The sequence below is a fragment of the Anarhichas minor genome, unplaced genomic scaffold (assembly GCF_050575085.1).
Source record: "Anarhichas minor isolate MPS153535 unplaced genomic scaffold, ASM5057508v1 ptg000014l, whole genome shotgun sequence".
NCBI classification, from domain to species: domain Eukaryota; kingdom Metazoa; phylum Chordata; class Actinopteri; order Perciformes; family Anarhichadidae; genus Anarhichas; species Anarhichas minor.
Genome location: NW_027466460.1, coordinates 12,527,219 through 12,550,856, shown reverse-complemented (window position 1 = coordinate 12,550,856; position 23,638 = coordinate 12,527,219). Strand labels below are relative to the sequence as shown.

The window sequence follows — 23,638 nt, the reverse complement described above, 5'->3', positions numbered from 1 at the left end:
AATATATGACGAATAGGGATGAGATCACGTTGCAATAATTAGAAGACAGAACAATTAGAACTCAAGTCAATCCGCTTACAGTACAAAGAAAATACTCTGACAGTAGCATCAATGATGCAGCAAGTTTGTTCCTTGGCATGTGGCGCTAAACACTACAAGCTTGACAATGTGCTTCTGTCATATAGAGCCACACCGACTCTGGTCAACAACAAGCAACCAGAAGACTATTAATATTTGCTCCGGATGGTGAGTTTCTCCTCTTTTTTTGGTTCACCTGGAATAAATCAAATAGGAATAATAATGCGTTTTCTATGCACACTTCAACCAGAACTAAATATTCCAATGAAAGGTTTACAACTCCACCTTTCAAATGCCACACACAATTTATAGCTGGCTCTGAATAGACTTCTTCACTGACAGCTGTTGAATTGACTTGGCATTGGTCAGGCAGGCGGCACATTTGACAACTGCTCTGCAGACTGGGCTGAAATCCTGTTTTTGTTTGTGTGTGTTGTTTTTAAAAAATAATGTCCTAACAAATGAAATACACGAGAGCTTTGTTTCTGCTCATGAAAACGGCATAATCAAAAATCATCACGATCCACTCCGCTCTGAATTGTCTCACTCGTCACAAGATCGAGCACTTCAGACCCGCTTTTCAGCCACTTCTCTCCACTGTGTTTGGTCGGTGCTATGTATCTCTGGCTGGTGTAAGTGCTCTGGTGTGAGCTACTGTAATCCGTCCAGTTCTGCTGCAGCATCATTATTTGCTGAACATGGCAGAATACAGATCTGTAAAGCCGACGTGTTAAATCAAACGGCGTGTGTCTGTAACGCGCCAGAACACTGGGACACATCAGACAGATTTCTGTAGAATATCTGTTTGTTTTTTTTGTAAACAGATTATATGACATGACCGGGTCCAGTTATTACGGAAACAAGACAATATTTATTCTGGATACGGCATGGCACGCGTGTGTGTGCGACGCAACACAATTTTAGCTATCAGCAGCCGTTGCTCCGTAAGTGCATGCAGCAAACTTGTAATGGTTGTAATGCGGGGATGTTGATTTCAGCTGCCATGCTCAGATGAATGACAAAATTCTCTCAACTCCATGAATACATGAATAAATAAACAAGACAAGAATCTATGCTCGGTAGATCTCTCTCTCTTTCTCTCTCTCTACTCATTCTTTAGTTCTTTTTCCTCGTCTTCAGTCCTCCGTCTTTCCTTCAGTCTTTTGCTTTCATGCATTAATGAATAACCTCTGAATCTATGAACTGTCTGTATCCATCTTGCTTTCACTTTTTTACTGCTTTTATTCATAAATTAGTAATCAGAAAATGTTAGGACAAAAATCCCGCTGTATGAGCAAGTTTTTATCCCTCCATTCTCCTCCACTTTCTCTCAGTCCATTTCTGAGAGACTTTGGTCTTCTGTTCTTTGGAGATTGCATTTTTCTGTGTTCTCTGTTCTTCCCTCATTATGCATCTATCTGCACACCCTTCTTCAGTTCTGCTCTTTGATTGTCTCTTGCCCTCTCTCTCTCTCTCTCTCCCCTCTCTGCACTCCCTCCACTTTGCCATATGCAGTTAATCAGCACTAATAATGATTACAACTTGGCCTTGGTCCAATCATACAAACTCATCATGCACACAAGCATGGCGTGCACATGGTACACACACACAAATAAACCACATCCTAAAGCGCTCTGTAAGATGCTGTAAACGACTAACTCTTGTGAGTGCATGTGCATGTGGATGTGTGTGTGTGTGTTGGTTGTGTGGGTGATGATTCATGGATGCACAGTAACAGCCACTTATCAGCCTGAGGAAAGACAATGGCATCGTGAGGGCTCATCAGTCATATTTACTCTGCAACACACACGCACACACAGGAGAAAAACCTTTCTTTAACATCCACTGTCAGCGGCTCTTTTGTGTGTATTTATTGTACCTGGTGGGACTCCAGTGGAGATGGTGGAGGGCGTGACCACGCCCTGCCCTGCGGCGGTGAGCGCTGCCACCTGTAGTGTGTACGCGGTGGTGGAGGTGAGGCCGGTCAGCTGGTACTGCAGGGTGGAGTTGGACAGCGAACGTTCCTCACGACTCGACTCGGCGCCAGAAACTTCCCACCACAACGCGTAGCCTGCAGGGTGTAGAGCACACGCTGGGTTAATAAAGGCGTATATAGACACGAGCAGACACGGATACACACAAACACATGCATAGGCACACACGCTTGCGCATAATGAGAGGCGTGGAGCCAAAAAGGAGGAAGGGAGCGCTGGAGGGGTAACTACAGTCAAAATCCCTTTCTGTCCCTACGCATCTTCAGAGTCATGCATCACACTCCACCACCTTCTAACGTGTGTGTGTGTGTGTACGCGGAGGCCACTTGTAAGTAAAGCCCTGGAGAGGGTGAATGGTCCCTCATCTGTCTCCGTGCTCACCAGGTGCTAGATGAAACGCAGGTCGAGGAGAAAAAGAGCAAATGTGCAAGGTGACCTTGATTGAATTTTCGCTTTCCCGCTCCTCTTTGAGTGTGTAAGCCGACTGTAAAGCCACTGCAGCCTGGTGCTGTTTCTGTGATCTTGTTTTGTAGGTGCCTGATGGATGTTAGCCACGTCGACACACAGACGCATAAGCATACACACTCGATGAAGTGAAAAGTCGCTTAATTCACAGCAGCTTGTCGTGTTCACCAGAACCATTGTCTAACAGAGCTATGGACGAGCTGAGGCAAAATTAATTTGGAGGAGGAGGGGGGGGGCTTGAGCTCTGTGATGCGCCACACAAACAACACCATGGGTGTTGGGATGCGTGGGATGAGGGCATGTTGGAGATAATGTGGAAAGACAAGCTGCAGAGAGAAGGGATTAGCTGATGATGAATCAGATGTACAAAAACACAGCGTCGGAGACGTCTGTGGACGCCAGACAGAAAAGAAAAGACTAATTGAATATTACAGAAGAAACTATAAAAGTTTTAGGGTTCCTCTCTCACTTCTTCTTTTTTTTTTTATACCTATATTAGTCATTCTGCACTCTGGATCATAAGGTACTGTACACCCTGTATTGTTCACTGGAATTACTGTGGAGGTGTGGGGTAACACCTACTGTACAAAAGCACCCTACAATTATTATGCATGATATGAAAAAGAGCCATAAGGATAGTAAACAACATGGGATATCTGGAACACACTCACAAACTGTTTTTAAAGTCACATGCATTGGAATTCAGGGATCTGGTGGAACTCAAGACTGCACAAACATGTACAAAGCAGGAAATATTTCACTTCCTGGCAATGTACAAAAAATGCTCTTGGACTGAGAGAGTGGTTATGGCTTAAGAGGAAACGTTAACTTGAAACAACGTTGTGTTCGCACCGAGCTGAAGAGTTTTGTGAGGTGATTTTGTGAAATGGACTCAAACTACTATCTGAAAACATTTCGTTAAAAATGGTACAAAAGTGAGGAAATGCAATGTAAAGTACACGAATGGTGACATTGTTGTTATTAGTTTTCTTTTCTTGTCTTCTCTGTTTAACACTCTTCATTGGGTAGCGTTGCTGAGAACTGATGGATTAGTATCTAGATAAGCATGTTGCTGCCTCCTACTCCACTTCAGACATGAAATGATGTCTGTTGTGTATGTTCACCCTTATTTTTTAATATATTTTTTCGACATATACATTTTTTCTTTTTTTGTTGTTGAAATGTTCAAAGTGAAGTACATTCAATAGAATTATTTCTGATCCTTATGTGTTTTACGTTCTGGAAGAAAATTCTAACTAAACCTAAAGCTCCCGTCATTACAGAGTTAAGAGATAATTTAAATGGTCGAACTAACCGATGATGATGCCGTTCTTGTCTTCAGGCTCGACCCAGCTGACTCTGAGTGATGTGTCCAAGATCTCACTGAAGCTCAGCCGGCGAACGGGTCCAGGTGCTGAAAAAATAAATCACAAATTCAGATCACATAACACGATATTAGCTTTTTAACTTCTTCAGCAGCACGGTTTTTGGAAATCATCCCTCCGCACCACCCTCTTGTCCATGCAGCCGATTACTTTCTGCCCTTCAACTTCACACACCACCTCCTAATCACATCGCCATTGACAATCACGCACACACACACACACACGTGCACTCAGGTGCACGCATGCCTGTCATTTCTCATTTCATGTATGGTTGTCTAACCACCCTCCCTGCAGAGCGATTAAGCTATTCATCTAAGACATTCAATAACACTCACACACACAAATACGCACACACACACACAAAAAGCTATCATCAAGCAAGAATTACACCCACCGTTAACCCTGCAGCATGCCCAGCACCCAATCAATACCAGTCCACGGCTGTGTTGGAGTGTGTGTGCACGTGTGTGTGAGTGTTTTGTGTGTGTACACATGGATCCTAATATCCCTTTTCCACTCGATAATTGCTGGTTGTTAATAATTGCTTGTCTGTCTGCCTATGGGCTTTTGGGGCTATTTGACGGTGCGACTGTATGCATGTGTACTCGCAACTGGGAGTGGCAGCTATTATGTTTATCCATGGAGCAGAATGCTATAAATACCGGTATGTCTGAAAACATATGAATCAATTCCCTTTAAAAAGACACAGTGGACAAAAAAGGAAGTAGGGAGGGGGGCTAAGAACAGAAAGATCAAAAAGGGAGACAAAAGAAAGTAGGGGCCTGAGAGAAAACTGTGTGTACACAGCTGTGCTTCACACTGATAGAAACAGCTGGACGGAACACAAAACAAGTCAATAGACTGTCATTATTATTCACAGGAGAGGCTGTTCTTTGTGTTCTGTTCTGTTCACGTTGAAGTGTGCGTTTGTGTGTGTGTGTGTACTCACTATCCTCGTGTGTCTGCAGCAGAGTGGGCAGGCTGCGGGGGCCATCTCCAGGTGTTGTGAAGCAGAGGGTGGAGCCAAAGTACCAGGTGAATTTCTTGAGTCCGCTGACTAATCCCGTGTGGCGTGAACTGGGGTAGTCTGGGGTGATGGTTACCACGATGACGCTCTCCGGAGACTCCTCTGGCCAGACCAGCAGCTGTGTTGAGTGAGAAAGATGGTTAGTGGTGACGTCTAGGTTCCCAGTAAAATCTGCTGAATCTTCTTTCATCCGGCAGGTCACCACGACACCTAAAATGTCTTTCACAGTTATTGGCTTGTTGTATTTTTCTATTATTGTTTTGTTTAATCATCATTTTAATCAAGCAGCATTAGCTCCGGGCTACCAAAAAATGAAAGTCTAAAACTGCCGAATGCTATTTACAAACTTGTCAGAATGGCAAAACAATATTCATGTTTCATTACCTTGAAAAAGTTTATCTGCATCTCGAATTGAAGCATTTATTAACGTATGAATGTAGCTCTTAACATAAATTCCTGCCAGCAGGCCATTAGCAGTCATAACAACATCTGAGTACAAACACTAAGTTTGATTACCACTCCAACCTAATGAAAAGTTAATTTGTCTCCATTGTAAGACTTGATTCATATTCAGAACCACAGCAGTTTGGTTTGCGTTATTGCGTTATTTACAAAAACAAACAGGGAAAAGCATACACTTAAATATTCATAATGAGAGATAAGCCACGGGCAACACTGTGATATGGAGCCGTATTTATAGTTCCTGGTTAAACAATAACTGGCTGAGATGTGAAGTTACCGCCAAGTTTTCGTGGGAAAACAAGTTGTGTATAATTATGTAACTCAAAATGTCTTTTTAAATGTCTTTTTGTTGATGAGACATTTGCATGCAGTCATTACCTCTGCGTCTCAGTCACTCTGTATTTGATCACACCTCTGACCTGTATGCACAATGCCGTACCACTCTGAGCCCTCAATGCTTTGCAAACACTTCCAGCGTCTCTCCTGCTGTCTCGAAGCTTCAATGTGTTTTTTTCTGGTTTATTTTCGGCACAGTAAATGATGTAACCATAACAGAACCGCATCATTGTTTTCGTATGCCTCACTGACGGCATGCAGTGTGTGACCGACGCTAATTTTCTCCACACTGTATGACTCCCTGTTATCTTGTTGGCAGTGATGTGGAAACTTGAACTGTAGGTCAATCTTCACTCCAATAAATGCACAAATCAAACATTTCTTCATTACATTTATCTTTGCCTGATATCAGACAGGATTGTCAACTTGTTACTCTCACTTTTCGTCTTCATCCTCAAACGTACCTGAATCTAACGTCATTTTAAGTCGACACTGATGCGTAGCTATGGCAGGAAGAGCGCCGGGCAACTAGATCAAATAGAAACCCCATCATCTAACTTGTTCCAGACTCAGACATTAAGAAATAGAGATCGAACTATATTACTTATCCTGGAAGCCCCGAGACAAAATAAGTCCATTTCAAATGAATGAATGATATTCATCCGTCCAGTGAAATGCTAAGACTGAGATTTAATGTTGATCACAATAACTTTTTTGACACTGAAATTGAAGCTACTGATCATCTGTTGTTCCATTTTAAATACTACCTCTGGGAGGATTTGCAGGACTGGCTGTCAATCAAAATCCAACTACTTGCTCCTCTTACGAGAAAAAATATTGTTTGGTATTAACATGAAGGACATTAAGAGTGACATGACATTGACATTTCTAATACTCCGAGCTAAATTATTCATCCAAGTGGATGGAAAATGAAACCCATTTTATTCTGTTTTCAGATGGGACCTTGTGGACAATCATCTCTGTACTTTAAGACTAATGAAAGGAAAACATGAAAAGCCTCTCAGAGCTTATGAAGGAACATATATGATGATGATCCTTAGAGCTACTGTGGAAGAGTGCAGTCTTACTATGATTCATATTCCTTTTCCCTTGAATTTCATTTATTTTCTATTATATATCAATACTATTATTGTATCATTATTAGATATAATTGAAGTTTCCTATCTCATGTGCCTTGTATGTTAAGAGCTGATTATTGTGGTTATGGTACTATGCCTTGAAAGTATCTACCACTGTACCTGCCAGTAAGATACAAACACCTCGTCAGTTCGACATGTCAGCATTCATAAACCACAACTCCATTTAGCCTTTTGCACATTCCTGCCATGTACACTATCTCTGCTAACAATCCCACAATGCAAAGCGTTGCATTTTACAGACAGGAACATTTTCATTGTGAGAATTAACACCCTTTAAGTTATGACACAAACATAATAAGTGTCAAAAATCTCAATTCATGGCTCACTACACAGTAAACTGTTATAGTCTATTACATAGGGAGTGAATGAGTAAACAAGAAAGTGATTATGGACGCAGCTCAGACATATCGGCGCTGTTTATAGATATTTGTGTATTGATATTTATTATTTGCGGCCGGTAAGGGTCACTATTGATGACACAGCGGAGTGCCTCTTCGACCCCCCCCCCCCCCATCTGCTACTCTGCACCCACAGTGGGGGGGATAACAGTTCCCGGTGTGTTCGGTTGACAGCTCACGGAACTACCATACACACTCTGCTGCGAACCTCTGGGCCGCTGCTCTGTGGCTCACTTTAATTGTTTTGGATGGTATGCTAACCGCTAACAGCTAATGGAACCAACAGTACACACACTGCCGTACCTCTCTGCAACTCAGTCATTGCTAAGCGGGCAGACAGCTTTGGCGAGTTTCATTTTGGCCGCATACATCACCGCTTGTTTTCGAGTTTGAATGAAGTGTGTTTTACAAAGCCTGTTGGCGTCTAGATGCGCTGGTTGGCCAATTGTGAATACAGCAGTGGTTGTTGCAGACACTATATCTAGTTTACTGTTTATTCAGCCAATATGCTTCCTGCTAGTTAACCATGATGTATTTTTTAGGTGTTGTGGATTGTAGCACAACAACAACGTTCATAACACATTTTCCTTTGAATATATCTGAAATAAGTGTTGCAGAAACACACTTATGTTGCCAAATCAAGACGAAAAAAAAGAAACGTTCTAGATTAACTCTGTAAATGCTGTTCCACTGCACACACATGCTTCATCATATTACCTCTACAGTCTGCAATAGCTACCCAATCAAAACCACAGGGATCTCCTATTAGGAACAAGTTGGTGATACCCAGAGACGGGTGAGCGGCTGCCTCTCTCTCTCTGCCCAAAGGGCAACACACTGCACCCAGTCCGTCATGGTAAAATAAGGTCTTCTATTCTACTTTATTATCAGCACAGTACAGTTTGGGTGCAGTAAAAGAGTGCTGATCTGGAACCCTCATCTGATGCTAGTCCACTTTGATAGGGTGCTGGGATGATTGGGTCTGCTGTTCCTATAGTGAAGAACGCACGCAGTACACAATGCTGTCCTTGAGTAGACTCGAGCAGAGACAGAACACGGTGGTACAAACACAGTTTGGTCTTTCTGCTGCAAAGTGTGGGACCTCAGGTAACAGTCGTCATAAAGAGCTCTGCGTTTATTCTCTCAATGCCTTTTACATAACCATGATCATTCAAGTGCAATCTGCTAAATGAATGCTCTACTCTTTGTTTGTTAGTATGCTCACAGTGATTGCTAGATAGATAGAGAGAAATGTTACCTTGACTTAAGCTTCACTCTAAAGAAAATCTGAAGTACCGTATTTTCCGCACTATAAGGCGCACTTAAAAGCCTTTCATTTTCTCAAAAAACGACAGTGCGCCTTGTAATCCGGAGCGCCTTATATATGGATCAATTGGTTAATTGGTTGATCCATACTGGTTGTACACGGCACTCTGTCAAAATGTTTCAGTACGACTGGTAAACTACAAAGCCGCACCGCGGTAAACACCGGTACTGTGCTTACTCCTAGTCCAACACCACTTGTGTGTATAAAGACCCCAAAATGGCACCTTTCAAGAGACACGCTTACGACGCTATTCTATTCTATGCGCCTTATAATCCGGTGCGCCCTATATATAAAAACAGTTCTAAAATAGGCCATTCATTGAAGGTGCGCCTTATAATCCGGTGCGCTTTATAGTGCGGAAAATACGGTACGTAAGAAGACAGTTTCAAAGACATATAAATGGAAGACTTGTCCCAAGTGGCTCTTTGGTTCCCCCTCCGGCAATCAGTTTTGAGCTATATTATTAAGGGTATTGTACACAGTCAGTGATCTGTGGGGGGGATGAGATGAGATGAAGCTTTGCTTCATATCCTCTTTTAATTAATATCATTATCTACTGTCCGCAAATCAGAACAACACAACCGAAGATGAACACCCACATGTGCAGCAGCAGCAGCAGCAGCAGCACCGAGAGGCTCCACTAACTCAGAGTGGTAAAGCCTGTTTTACAGAGGCGGCATCAGAGAGCCACATCAAACAGAAGGAAAGCCATATAGTATTTATCAACCAACAAAGACACCAGCATTCACATTCTCTCACACACACACACACACACACAGACACGGACAGAACCAGTGATGCACAGCAAGAATCTGATGTGTTTTCTTTGTCATGTTAATCAGTTCCTTGGGGGTTGGTTGCCACAATAAAGTGAATAATAAATCACATACCAAAACTACTAGGTATAGATCACTCACAGTATTCAACCCTGCTCCCCATTATCCTGCTTCTTTATTATTATCTCTTATCTCTCTTTGGTCTCTCGCTCCCTATTTTCTCAACACCTCCTCTCCTCTTTCCCCATTTAATCCTCCCTCTCTTTTTCCTCCATCACTCATTTTCATTTCTACCTGGAGCTGATCCCTCACTTGGCTGGGCTAAGCGTATGGGTAAACAAGAGCAAAGCAGTGCATTCTGGGCCATGACCGTTGAGCTGAAAGTCCCATGAGAGGTTCAGAGGTTTTCACAAAACTTACTCACACACACACAGAGAGAAAAATATGTATTTTAGAGCATCTATTTTAATTGAAACTGCTGAATTGATGGGAATAGATGAAGAGATTTGTTTTTTGGAATCTGATAAAAATGATCCATGGAGTGTTGGACTCAAGACTTCAGTATTATTAACATAGTGGCTATTGTATTGTCTGCAGCAAAGCATGTTTAATATTATTTAAATTTTAGTATCTGAGCAGGGGTTGTTTTTATAAAAAATAAATTAATAAATATGATGACAGAGGATGATGAGAACTGATTTTTTTTACTTTAAAAAGACATTACATTATTTTTTTCTCATGCATCACAGCCGAGATCCTGCACATACAAAAAACAACAACACCAAGACAAAGGTCTTTTATCTTATCGAACTTTGCAAGAATGGCTGAACATATATTTGTACCTCGTGTTGAACTTTGTGCTATAACATTAACACCCACGCGGAGGCTTACCTTGTACCCCTGGTTGATGCCATTAATAAACTGCTGAGGCGGAGGGTTCCAGGTGAAGCGGATGGTAGTCGAGTTGATAGCTAAGACTTCCACTTCCTGCGGAGGTGCTGTGGGAACTAAGCACACACACGTAACATTTAGCTGTAATGGGTTCACCACAGGGAAGAGGATGAGTGTTTAGATACACTGGAAACACATATACGACAACAGCCCTAAGCTGCAGAAATAAACAGTTTTCAAGGTTACACTTTTACTTTTTCCACAAGTTGTTCTTTTAAATATACATCATACAGCACCGTTTTTCACATTGATATTCAGTTCATTTTTTAATTTCAAATATCTGCTAGGCTTGCACAAGTTAAATGCCAACCCTACACTGCTATTCTCTGCTGCAAAATGACCTAATTTCTCAATAGAATTCATCTCATCTATTGTATTTTGCATTCACTTATTTTGCATAGTATCAGTTGAGGGATAAGTGAGATACGGGCACTGCCCCTTCAGTGACAGGGGCTGAACAATGACGGCTCATGAAGACAGCCAGAATGATGAATTAAATCTATTACGCCTTTCAGTAAGTGACCTCAGGAGGACACACAGTGGCCACAGAAAGTTAGACGACTCACTGGAGTAGTTGCTTCAGTCCTGTAGACACATCACTCTCCCTTTACTGCAGCCCTGTCAACCTTTATTACCCACATGATGTAACTGCATAGCCGGCAACGCCAGGATTCATTGACTAAAAAAATCATAATGTATTAGATACAAGAACAATGACACTGGATTTGTATAAATGCTTAACTTACGAAAGGTACTCGCATTAAGCTGGAGGACTCCCAAGAGGCAGATGTTAAAAAAGGATGGTGATATGGAGGACGAGATATCCTGGTTGTTATTTTATGGGTCAAGCTTAACAAACTTGGATCTTACATTTCCTAAAATTCAACTTACGATAGTTTCTTTTCATCTTTAAAACATGTATGCCTCCTGAATGCACACTTCTTTTAAACCCCATACATCCACTATGTAATGTAGGTTAACCCCAAATAACCCTGGTGACATCATCAGGGTTATTTTCCCCAACTTTTCCCTCTAGCGCCTCAGCCTGCATGGTTCTCCTCGTGACGGGTATATACACTTTGTTATTTATACTTTGTTGGACAGAGGAGAAAAATAATCCACACATCTATTTTCTAACAATCAGAAATAAAATAGGACTCTCTGCTTTTTTCTTTGTTTAAATTTGAATCCCAGCTCAAAGATTCAACAATAAAAATTGAAATAATAAGAATTTTCAGTCCAACTAAAGCAGAGTAGTAATAATTTACACAGTAAATAGCAGAATAGCGATAAGTCTGTTTGAAGCGTGTATCAACTTGGCCCAGAGAGTGACAGACAGAGTCCTACGAGACATAGAAGACTGTGGAATATACTGCGTATAATAGAGCAATTCTTCCTTTGAAAAGTAGGATATAAAAAAAAGAGGCCGGCGGGAGGTAAATATGGTAAACAAGGACCGAACATGTAGTGTTCACACAAGTTGGTCCACTGTCTCTTATGTTTACTTTTCCCCTTCATGTCAGCGTATAAATGTGCCTCTACATGTGAATATTTAGGCATTATATGGACTCTATCAGACCAGCAGGGCAGCCGGAGAAAGAGGGTCCATGATAACATTAAAGCCAGGAGGAGCAGAGTGGAGTGTGACTGCGAAATATGTGTGTGCTTATAAATACTGCATGTGTGTTACGGTGATTACACTATAAGGGGTTTATATGCTGATGCTGGAGAGCCACAGAGTGATAATGCACTGTTGCATGACGGGAATGGCCTTTACATCTCACGTCTGAGCCAAAGAGGCCAGACGACACAGAGACACACTGTGAGTATGCGGAGCAATAACTAGTAGAGAAAAGGAAAGGGAAGAGATAGTGAGAGAAAGACTCTACGAATGAGAAGACAGAGAGCAAGATGGAAGATTAATTGATGTTAAAGATGCTCCCCCGCCCCCCGCCCAACCCCCTCGCCACGCCGCCTGTACTCCAGGGGATCGGCTTCTAACCCCTCGCAGCTCACAGCTACAGATAAAACACTAAACTCCGTCCTCTGGGGGAATCTTAGTATGCGTGTATGCCTGTGTGTGAGAGAGCGAGAGGAGAGCAGTGTTATCAGAGTCTAACGCTGACTTCAACCACATCCTCCCAGAGATAGTGAGAGAGAACATGTCCAATCCATTGCAGCCACTCCCATTAAACCACATTAGAATAATTAATGAGCCTAACTCCCTCTCCTGAGTCCATAAACCTGTCCTGAACTCTTGTAATAATGACTGCGAGTTTTATGTGCACGTGTGTGTGTGTGAGTGTATGAAGCTCAGGCTTATCTTTAATAAAAATAATATACTGTTGGAATAAACGTCAGGAAGAGAGGAGCACGGGCTTGAAGAAGATTTACCCCCACGACCACTTCCTCTCGTCTTTCTTTAACGCCTTTGCTTACATTCCTCCGTCTCTCCCTACATCTGCACGGATTTATGTTGGACAGACTTAAAAGCGTGTTCCTCTGTGCAGCCATGTTTAGTACAATCAACACATTATATCATTGTGTCACATCATATGCATAGAGCGGTACAGACTCTCTTTCCCTTCAAACTCCCTACAGCTCCTCCTGCAGCACCCCACGGTGCTCCTTGGCCAGATGGGAGGTGTAATCCCTCCAGCAAGACCTGCATCGGCCCTGGAGTCTCCTCCTAGTTGGTTGAAGCTGAGATGTCTTTGAGGGGGATGCCTCAGGGGCAACTTTAACAAGTCTGAGCTGCATCAAGTGGCTCCTCATCCCGTCACTGAGCGCGAAGACGACCAGCCTGCTGAGGTAGCGCTGCCTGTAACTGTGATCTCAGTCACTGGATCACAAACTAAGCACGTACAAACCGTTGGGGATGCTCTACCTTATCGCTATTACAACACCCGCTACCATTATAGAAAATGTGTCTCTGTAGTGTACTGTAGTGTGGACGTTTTTAGAGATGTGTGCTTCCACACAATTGCTTCAAAATGTATCCACATTAAAAAGCAAATATAGGGAAAGCAAAAGTTCCCTATAAGTGCAAAAGTGTGGGAAATGCCACATGCCAGTCTTTGTAAAAATTTGTTTCGGCGTGAAACTTATGGCCTTCAAGGTCTATGATCACCTGAAGATCTCAATAACACATATCAATTACCAGCAACATCCTTTTATTTCTATCTACAGCTGATGCCTGTTACTCAAGCTCACAGAGTCCATGAAATAATGGTCTCCCTATTCATGTATGTACATCCACCGAATCTAAATGTGGGGTTCTTGCATATGAAATAGGAAGAAGTACCAAGGTTTGGTGTATTGACAACAATCTATTAATCAGACATCTCTTGTAAATGATAAATGGACTGTACTTATATAGCGCTTTTCTACATGTCGTCATTCAAACACTGATGTGCAGGGGCTACCATGCCACCTGCACATCAGGACTATCCAACAGTCATTATACATTCACACACCGTAGGCACAGCTACAGGAGCAATTTGGGGTTAAGTGTCTTGCCCAAGGAAACATCGACTAGCCGGGGATTTGAACCGCCGATCCTCTGATTGAAAGACAACCCTGCTCTACCACTGAGCCACAGTCGTCTTGTCTCGTCTCAAAGTTCTATTGATAGAATTTATTGGACAACCTGGGAACGCTTCGAGACACTCCAGCTTTGTCTCACACACATTTTGCCCCCAGTGTAACATAATAACAAAATGGGAACATGTGTGCGTTTAATGTGATGGGGGGTCTTTTTGGTCCAGGATTTAAGGACACGAGGAGCAAGGAAGAGCTTCTTTTGGGCAGTTAATTAAAGTAATGTACGCTGAAAGATTACGCTACTAATATTTGTATGCTGGAATACTCAAAGTTCAGCGATGTGTGTGTATGCACGGACTGTCGATCGACATAATGTCCCAACATTTCTTGGTACATTTGCTTTCCCCTCCAAGATGGAGAAATCTAAATTGTTGTGTTGGTGTGTGTTTTGACTCACCTCCCTGCAGAGTGTACTCAGTGACGGGGCTGCTGTAGACGCCCAGGCCGGCTCCAGTGAAGGCAGCCACCTGGATCTGGTATTGTGTCCAGATGATCAGATCTTTCAGCAGACAGTAGTTGGTCTCTGGGCTGCTGATGTTCTTCTCCTGGTAGTCCCCCGGCAGCCCTGCCAGACGGTACCTACACACACACACACACGCACACACAAACTTGTAAATATATTGGTTTGTAGCTAAACAAGTGGGAAAAGTGAACAAGGGATTCAGTATAAGTCACAGACAGATGCATATACAGTGCATTACGGCTGTGGTAGAATAACGGACATTAATCTTAAGGGTTGATGGTTCAATCCCTGGCTCCTCCTTCCCACATTTTAAGAATCCATGAGCAAGAATCTTGCTACTGATATATGTTTGTATATATGTGAATTTAAGACCAACACATGACGCTAAAAGAACAGTTTCTTCCCGCCTGCAGCTGACTCTAGTCTCTCCCCATGGACACTACACATTTCATTGATGTCAAGTTTCCACATCTGACTCAATGCGTTAGATTAAATGTGCAGTGTGTAAGATTTGGTGGCATCTACGGGGAGGTTGCAGATTGCAAGGACATGTGTCTTCCCAAGCCGGAAAATACTTCACACAGTAAAAATCAAAATGATAATATAAAGCCACACTAGTGTTCATATTGTATATTCCTAAATACAGATGCTGGCCATCTGGGAGGCAGAGAAACTATTCTGAAGGATGTTCTATCGTTGAAAAGTCGCTTGAATCACGTCAGAAACCCTAAAATATAAAAAAAAACTTTAATGCCTGGTAGTCGTCTCTGAATAGTGCACCTTCAAGGCCTTTGCTTTACCACATGTGATATAAATGTCCACTTAAAAGGATATATGACCCGACTAGACAGGGAGGTGTAATACCACTTAGGTATTCTACATATCTGATGGAGTTGAATGGAGTAATAATCCACATGTCAGCATTTTAATACGGAGCCTATTGGGTGTAACAGGATATTCCAACGTTTCACCAGCTGAGTCAGCGCTCTATCACACATGCACACTTTATATACACACACACACACACACATAAACATAGGAGGGGGGCGCCGGAGGCTGACAGGGGATCTCTGTAGTGGAGAGGAGATAACCCCTTTCTCCTCTCTCTCTCCACCTGACACACTGACACTCACACTGGGGGACGAGGAGGAAGGAGGGGGAGGGGGGGGGGGAGTGAAAAGTGGGAGAACATGGGAGAAAGAGAGTATGGATGTGCCAGCTGACACGAAAAGGAGAATACAAAGGGGAGGGCAGGGGGAGGTAGAAGCTCTGTCCAATAAAGCTGAAATGATAGAGTGGCGATGTGTGAGTGTGCGTTTCTATTTTCCACTGATTTCTGAAGTGGCGGCAGATAACACACTGAACGACGATAAAGACCTGATAACTTCTACTGCAATTATATGCAGATTGCGTGTGAGGCAGCTGATGGCAGTTTGATTACAGCCAGTGTGTCACCCTTTAGGTAGACATCAAAGTGAAGGACAGTGTCGACCAAGGGCAGCCAGAGCAGTCTCTGTATGTATATGTCTATGAAATACATTATATACATTAAAATGAATACAGTATATACATTTTCATTGGTTTTCTCCTCCAAGGGCTGCAACTAAGAAGTGAGTTCCAGTGAGTTTGTATGCAGTAATGAGTAATCAGAGACTGAACACGGATGTTCAGTCTTTAAAATATGGGAAAATAATGAAAAAGTGTTACAAAGCCCAAATGTGTGCATGTTTCTTTGTGCGTGTGTATACCTGAGAACATATCCTCGGAGGACTCCGTTGAGCTGGGGTTCTGGCGGGGGCTGCCACTGGACCATGATGGACTGGTTTGTCCGCCCACTGGCCACAATGTTCTTCGGAGGAGCGCTGGGCGCCTCCTCCCTCAGCATCAATCTAACAAAAACACACAAGACAGAAAGAGAGACAAATGATTTTGATTACGTTTATTAGGCGTCTTGTAATGAGAATATCTGTGCTTTCAATCTGGCGTCCTCACATATCCCTCACATGGACAGCATGCACAGTAGCAGCATCGTAGATAAGTCGGCTAAAAGGGAATTTCTTCATATTTTCTAGCCTGGAGGTCAGACACATTATCATCACCGGAGAGATACATGGGACAGGACTGCAACTTATCATGGAGGATCCTCTCACAGCTTAAGCAGCTCTGATGAATTCTTATTGAATTCTGGCCTCATCGCTCTCTCATCCCTCGTTCTACACGTGTATCTGGCAATTTGATCTAGTACATTTGCTTCTCATCTCTGCCTATATTGTTCATTTGTTTCAAACAAACCCGCCGCCGCTGGAAACGTTTAACGCATCACTTCCAGTGCGCCAGAGGATTTCTCCAGGGAATGATCGAGCGGAGCTGGGTGTTTAAAACAACAAATGTGAACGCGTTCATGAACTCGGCACAAGTTGAATCCCAACTGTGTTCCTTTCACTGGCAGATTGGATCAACAAGCAGGCATTTACTGTCTGTGTATTGCAGATTACTGTTTATAGTCGGTTTTATTTTAGTCCTTTTAACTTGAAGTTTTCTTACTAATGTTTGACTCACCAGCAAGCTTCGTCTGGGCAGTTTCTATTTCAACCTCAACCCTGTCACAGCAATAGTTAGTTGATCACTATGAGTTGAGAATGAGCATAGAGCTCTTTTTTTCCCCTCTCTCCTAGCGAGACGGCATGATCCCTCGCTCTCTCTGCCCTGGTCAACTGTCTTCTGTCTCTCCAAATCTTTCCCCCCATCTTTCCATTCGACACTTTGATCCCTTTCTCAATTTTTTTCTCTCTCCCATCTGCAAACTTTCACCTTTCATCCATCAGGTCCTTTGGCCTCAATTATTTCATCCTTCTATCTGTTACTCATCACCTTCCCTCCTCTTCTGCGCCTGTAACCCCCGGCTCTCCCCTCCCCTCCCCTCCATGCCCCACCCGTGATTAAAGCTGCCAGCCCTCTCATGGTTGGTAAAGCACACAGGCTGAGCTGGTCAGCCTCTGGCTTTACTGTAAGCAGCTCAGCTAACGTAATCAGACCCATATGTGCTCACACACACACACACACACACACATAAACAAATTTCTCTCAGCTTAAGACAGACTGCTACATCTGATGGTCTTTTCCCTTCCATGGATTATGTCTGGAGATTTACATCCCCCCCCTCCCCCCTCCACTCTGTGCCCCATGTCCCCCTGAATGATTCTCCGTGAGCTATTGAGCCATTAGCCGTGGTATGGCTCTCCGTATTTGTGTGCCTGAATCTGCCTGTAAATGTGCGTGCACGTCTCGGTGTGAAAGTACGGGTGTTGGAAGCAGTTAGCTGGAGACTTGCGCAGGCGGATATATGGCACAGGCCAGTGGTTTTACAGCTGTGCTTTACTTCCATTAGGTTAGGCACTGTCAGGCAGCACCAGGTGCTGTAGGCATACACATGTACAGTACACACACATACACACACAGACACATAGGCTAATGGGCCTTGTGTGAATGAGATGGGCATTAGTGTAGCCGCCTGGAAATAGGGTATATATATAATCCTCAACTATGCCACTGCTTTTTGACGGAAATTGATGATGCACATTAATGCACACAAACTCACGCGACACAGACACCCACACGCCCCCGTACAGTACTGAAGAGATGCGGCCATTCACTGTTTGACTGCAAGTAAAACACACACAAATGCAAACCGACACGTTTGTACTCAATAGCAGAAACTCCATGTGAATTGCCTTAATTCCCTCCAAACCATTTACGGGTAAATATTTCATACAGTGGGTTCAGTATGAGGACATCAGCTTCACACCAGAGATTAAATATACAATCCCCAACCCACCCTCTCATACGCCACTTCACATCCACCCAAACTCATTCGTGCAAACAGCCATACATGTACTGCAAGCAAACAAACCAAGCACAGCCCGTAACTTTGTGTGAACGCTGCGTGACACACTTTCTCTGTCCCCTGTTATTAAGGAAAAGAGGACATTTTCTGCAGGAGATTACATGTTTTTGTGTGTGTGAGAGAGAGAGAGTGTGTGTGTGTTTGGTGGTGGTGGTTTGTGAGTTCCTATGCCGTGGGAATTAGTAAAAGTTTCTATCTGTGTCATTCTCCACAGTTTAATGCCCACCGGCTTTTCTCACTTAGTCCACGACTCTTAAATTGAATGTTGTTACCGGGATGTTGAATCTGCCTCTATTCTAACAGGATCGTAAATCTTACATCCAGCAGGAGTTGGAAATGGAGAGAAATAAGAAGCAGAAGGGCAACAGGAATAAAAAGGAAGAGAGAGAGAAACCAGATGTGACATGATTGGGTGAAACCAGCCAGATAGATCATCACATTTTCTTCTTGTTTGACGCTGTAAGTCTTGTCTGCTTTAAATGTTCTGCTGTTTTGCCGGAGGCTAAAAGATGCACAAATGGAGGAGGCTGACTCACTAATGAGACACTGTCGGGAAAAAAAACAAAACTTTGTGCATTATTCTCACGATGGATCAAAACCCAGCTGCGGTTGCTGCTGTGTTGGGCACTTCAGTAAAAAAAAAATAGATTTGTAGTCATATTACCTGGTCGGTCAATGAAACTTTGCTTGGCTGACTGTAATGTAATGTGCTGTCACGTCAGCTCCTATTTACTGTACTTCCTCTCCTGATGTTTGATTTATTGTCACACCTTTAACACTAACAAAGCAAATAATAATCACAGCGTTACCTGCTCCTGGCTGTGTTTGTGCATACTTATAATTAAAAGTGTGTGTGTGGGGGGGGGGGCACAGACGCCCTGCATCAAAGCGTGAAGTCCAGCGTCTGGCTGATTCAAGGCTGATTAGAGCTTTCACAAAGAATGAGTAATCGATGGATGTAGTGCCAGTCGTAGCTGAGTACCTTCTGTGTTGCTGGAAATAAACAGCTCGAAGGGTCTCAAAGTGTTTCTTTTTTAGTATAAGCTTAACAGGGACGTATATTTATAATATTTGCTTTTGGCCATGATACTACCAGCGTAGCTCGCAATGTTAGTCTGTCGTTCCGCCACTCTGGCCGAACTACGAGATGAACCACCATGACATTTGGTGCAGACATCCCTGTTCACCATTCAGGTTGAATTGAATACATTTCATCAGGTCAAAACTTTAATTTGTCCAAAGCTTTAGAGAGAAGATCTGCTTCAGAAACTTACATAAGCTAATGAAAAAAAGAGTCAGAGTCAAGTTAGGTTTCTATTATAGAAACAAATGTAGTTTTGCTAAAAGTAAATGAATTCAACGGTTTCATCAGCAGTAAGTGACGTTGATATTTCATACAGTACATGCACGTCAGTTCACCTCTTTGAAAATATTAGATTCAGTGAATCATGCTGCGTTATGATTGGTCTTTGATTCAGGCTTCCGCAGACATCAATGCAGATTATATGTGCACGCTGGTTTATCCTTCTTATACAACCGTAAAATGGAACACTCGTACATTTTTCTGGTACATTTTTCTTTACACAAACTACCTCCTTATCTATGTTCTCTACCGACGCCTAAAACAGCTGCATCCTTCGTCATGCGGACACATCTTGTACGTCATTCCTCGCAGCCGCACCGTTTTTTTGATGCTTTTAGTGTTTGCACCCTCATCTTGGTGTGAGTCATTTTCAACTACATTATTTTACAAGCATAGAAGATTATAAAAACAGGATTACGGACTGTTTGAACGCTGAATGTACTTGTCCTGTTACTAAACCACGCTGCTAATTCATTGGTTGGTGCGATTTACTGCTCGTTTTCAGTCTGCAACTTTTGGGTGTTTTGCTTTTTTAAGTCTTTATGTGTAAAACTTTAATGCTGCCGTCTTCTCTGGGACTTTAAATCTCAACGGGAGCCTCCTGGATGAGTAAATGTTGAATTAAATAAATGCATAAAAATCTGCCCAGTTACATAGTAAGCTGTAGCTTATTACCTCCTCTTCAAAAGTGTTGACTAAGGGGCTACGCAGCATAGAACTGACTAAGCCAATATTGTTTTTCCTTCCACATTATCTGTGTGTTGACAGAGAAAAAAAGAGCAAGTTGAAGAAATGCCTGTAATCTCGGCCATTTTGCTGGACAAACAAGATCTGGCGGAGCTTTAGTCGGTGCAAGCCTTCTCGCTGCAGTCGTCTTGATGTTTCCTCTCTAAAGTTCAAAAAGTATATAAATCACTCACTATGCTATAGACACCTTCGGCATAGGTGCGGCCACAGTTAAACACAGATATATTATTCAAGATTGACATGCTGGAAAGCCCAGGACAAATCTCCTGTAAATCTTTAAATCTCACAAAGCTGCTACAGCATTTTTATTTTGCGTCTATTAGTGTGTGTGTGTGCGTGTGTGAAAAAGCGCGAGAGAGAGTATTTTAACACACGTCCGGTGTTAACGGCTGATGTGTTCCGATTCTGACCGAACAGCTGGAATGAAAAATGAGAGCAAAGGCCGGAGAGAATTGAGACAGATGCTTTAAACTTCTGCTGATGCCCGGAGTTCAAGGCATTAATACATAATCTGTCTTTCCTCTGATAATGCTTCCTCTTTAAAGATGGCAATGGTGCGAGTGTAGGTCATGCATAAACAACTCTCCGTGTGTGTGACACTCCAGATGGTATAATTGGATTCTCGCAGAGAGTTTCTGCATTAAGAGGTGATGTCTTTAAGCTTGGCTCACCATCATTCAAACACCCTTAGTGGATGTCCATTTCCCAGCGTCCCTGTGAACTCTCTTGAGTAAGCGGAAGCGAGGCAGGATAATAGCGGGGAGCAAAGAGAAAAACTGTTTAAATGAATGCTAAGGATAAAGATCCTATCCAGGACAAGAACAAAATGGTAGAGTGCAGAAGCAGCTGGAAGTTCAAACTTTAATAAGGGCTTTTTGTCATCAATATTAGAAGCTTCTCCTTCACTCTGTCTCGTTCCACATTGCTGCAATTTGTCATCCTTCTCATTTGGAGCTCAGAGCTTCTGCAGGATATTTCCCTCTGCCTCACTCTCCCCGTGTGTCAAGTGCAGCACGCGCCTTGGCATCCTGCGACTGCTCACTGTGCCCGTCTCATCCAGGCAAACGCCCAGCAGATGAAAAGGCAAAGTGCGCGTGGTTATGAGACGTATGAGACAAACACTGAGACGCATCCATCTGCTCTGATACACTCGCAAGTGATGACTTGTCTGCCTGCCAGCCTTTCATTTAGGATCAATGCAACCTATTCTCCAGCGCCTCTAACAACCAACTTTGGACTGTGGACTGCGTCGGACACAAACAGTACAGTGGTGCACGCAGGAGAAGAAGACAGGCACAGGAAGGAGACGAATAATGACAGACAATAAGCTGAAGAGGATAAGTGAGAACGGTTTTCAATAAAAGGAGAAGAGAGAAAGATTCAGGGGAGAACAGAGGAAAACTGAAAGGAGACTGTAATCTGAGGTGTGTGGTGGCAGCGTTCACAGCTGCTGTTGTTATTGAGAGTCTATTTGGCAGAACCACAAACTGGCTCCTGCCCGTGGTCACTCTCTTCAGCCAAACAAAACCGTTTACTGAACTATTTACTCTATAATATATAGCCACATCTGTTGTGTTCTGGGTTGCGAGTGTCAGAGATTTGCTGTATGTGTGTATTCCGGGGCAAAAATTGTTAGGAGGCCTGCCACGCCTCCTCCAACCCGCTTTCACTCTTTCCAGTTCCATCAGTGCTAAGTCATCATAATCACCCCCATTAGTGGTTCCTCGTGGGATAAACATAAACACACACACGCACACACACACAAACATAAAACATCTGCACGGCAATCGATTAACTCCAAATCCAAGTCCAAGTCGCACTCTCTTTTACACACGCAGACAGTTCATTTCAAAATTTGACTGGCAGGGATATACCCACACGCACGCACACACACACACACACACACACACACGTCACGTAGACCTCCACAGCATTGATTTGGTTTGATGAATTTAAATTGCTCATTCCAAAGAAAATGGATTCTAAACAAAAAGGGACGCTTTGTTAGTCCCCGCCTTGTTAGAATCATCATTGTTTCATTAGAATCATCATTGTTTCATCCACACTCTGAATCCCATGTCCCTATCCATGCTAATGGTAAAATACACACACACACACTCACACACACACACACACACACACACACAGTCATGCACAGGCACACACACACACTTAGATACACAAGTGTGTGTGTGTGTGTGTGTGTAAACACTATGCCTTTTGATTCCAGGTTCCAGTTTATTCATTCCCAGTTTGTGTAAGGCAGTGTGACCGAGTCTATTACACAGAGGTGGAACAGGCTAAAAAAAACTATTTCTCACACATCACAGCATGTTCTACATGAAAAAAAAACGATTTTCATGCTCTTTAGAAAACATCAGCGAAATAGTAGCGTGGCTTCACCAGATGGTTTGTGAAATATGCATTTAATAAAGCTGGTAGTGGTTAGTGTGTGTCCCCATGTGTATGTGTGTGAATTACTGAATGTGTCTCTTACCTCTGCGTTTCCGAGCTGTACTGACCCCTGCCCACTTGATTGACTGCACAAAGCCTGAACTGATAGGTCCTGGCAGGCGTGAGCCCGCCCACCGATACCTCGCTCACCACTGGATCGACCTCTGATAGGTAGACCTTCCACGGTGAGTCTAGACAGAGGACACAGAGATTAGAGGCTGATAATATCTGGCTGTGGCAGGACAAACAGAGGCACGGGGACACTCAGGACCCATTAATCAAAGGGGAAAGAAGGGAGGACTGGATGAAAGAAGCAAGGGGGAAAGGTAGAAAGAAAAGGAGAGAGCTGGAGAGAATTACAAATAAAAAGAGGTATTTAAGGATGCAACAAGAGTGAGTTTGGAGGGAAGATTAATAAAGAGACACAGATGCTTCTGTATATTGTTGCTGGTGTGTTGCCAGGTTATCTCACTTGTCTTTCTCCTGAAGACAGATGCGCTATTATCATCGCACCACATGCTTGGATGTGGAAGAGAGTAAGACAGTGTGTGCGCCGGCTCAGTGAGTGTATTAGAGCCATTGTCTGACATCAAAATACATTGCATTCATAATGATTTATTCTCTCTAAAATACAACCCAAAACATATAATAACACACACACACACACACACACACGCACGCACAATATTTACTAAGTTCACTTTTGGGAACATTACATTGACTTACATTCATTTCCTGGAGACTT

The 23,638-nt window shown here is 43.0% G+C and overlaps 1 protein-coding gene across 1 annotated transcript in view; it reads right to left on the bottom strand.

Annotated features, from left to right (window-relative positions):
• LOC142950103 (protein sidekick-1-like) overlaps nucleotides 1–23,638 on the bottom strand; it is a 138,640-nt gene that overhangs the window by 37,522 nt on the left and 77,480 nt on the right. Inside the window, exons 18-24 of the mRNA XM_076092002.1 lie at nucleotides 22,937–23,084; nucleotides 16,174–16,314; nucleotides 14,360–14,541; nucleotides 10,300–10,415; nucleotides 4,872–5,067; nucleotides 3,853–3,951; nucleotides 1,958–2,149 (exon numbers count right to left, since the gene is read on the bottom strand). Of these exons, the coding sequence (XP_075948117.1) occupies nucleotides 1,958–2,149; nucleotides 3,853–3,951; nucleotides 4,872–5,067; nucleotides 10,300–10,415; nucleotides 14,360–14,541; nucleotides 16,174–16,314; nucleotides 22,937–23,084 (1,074 nt within the window). The remainder of the gene's footprint in view (nucleotides 1–1,957; nucleotides 2,150–3,852; nucleotides 3,952–4,871; nucleotides 5,068–10,299; nucleotides 10,416–14,359; nucleotides 14,542–16,173; nucleotides 16,315–22,936; nucleotides 23,085–23,638) is intronic.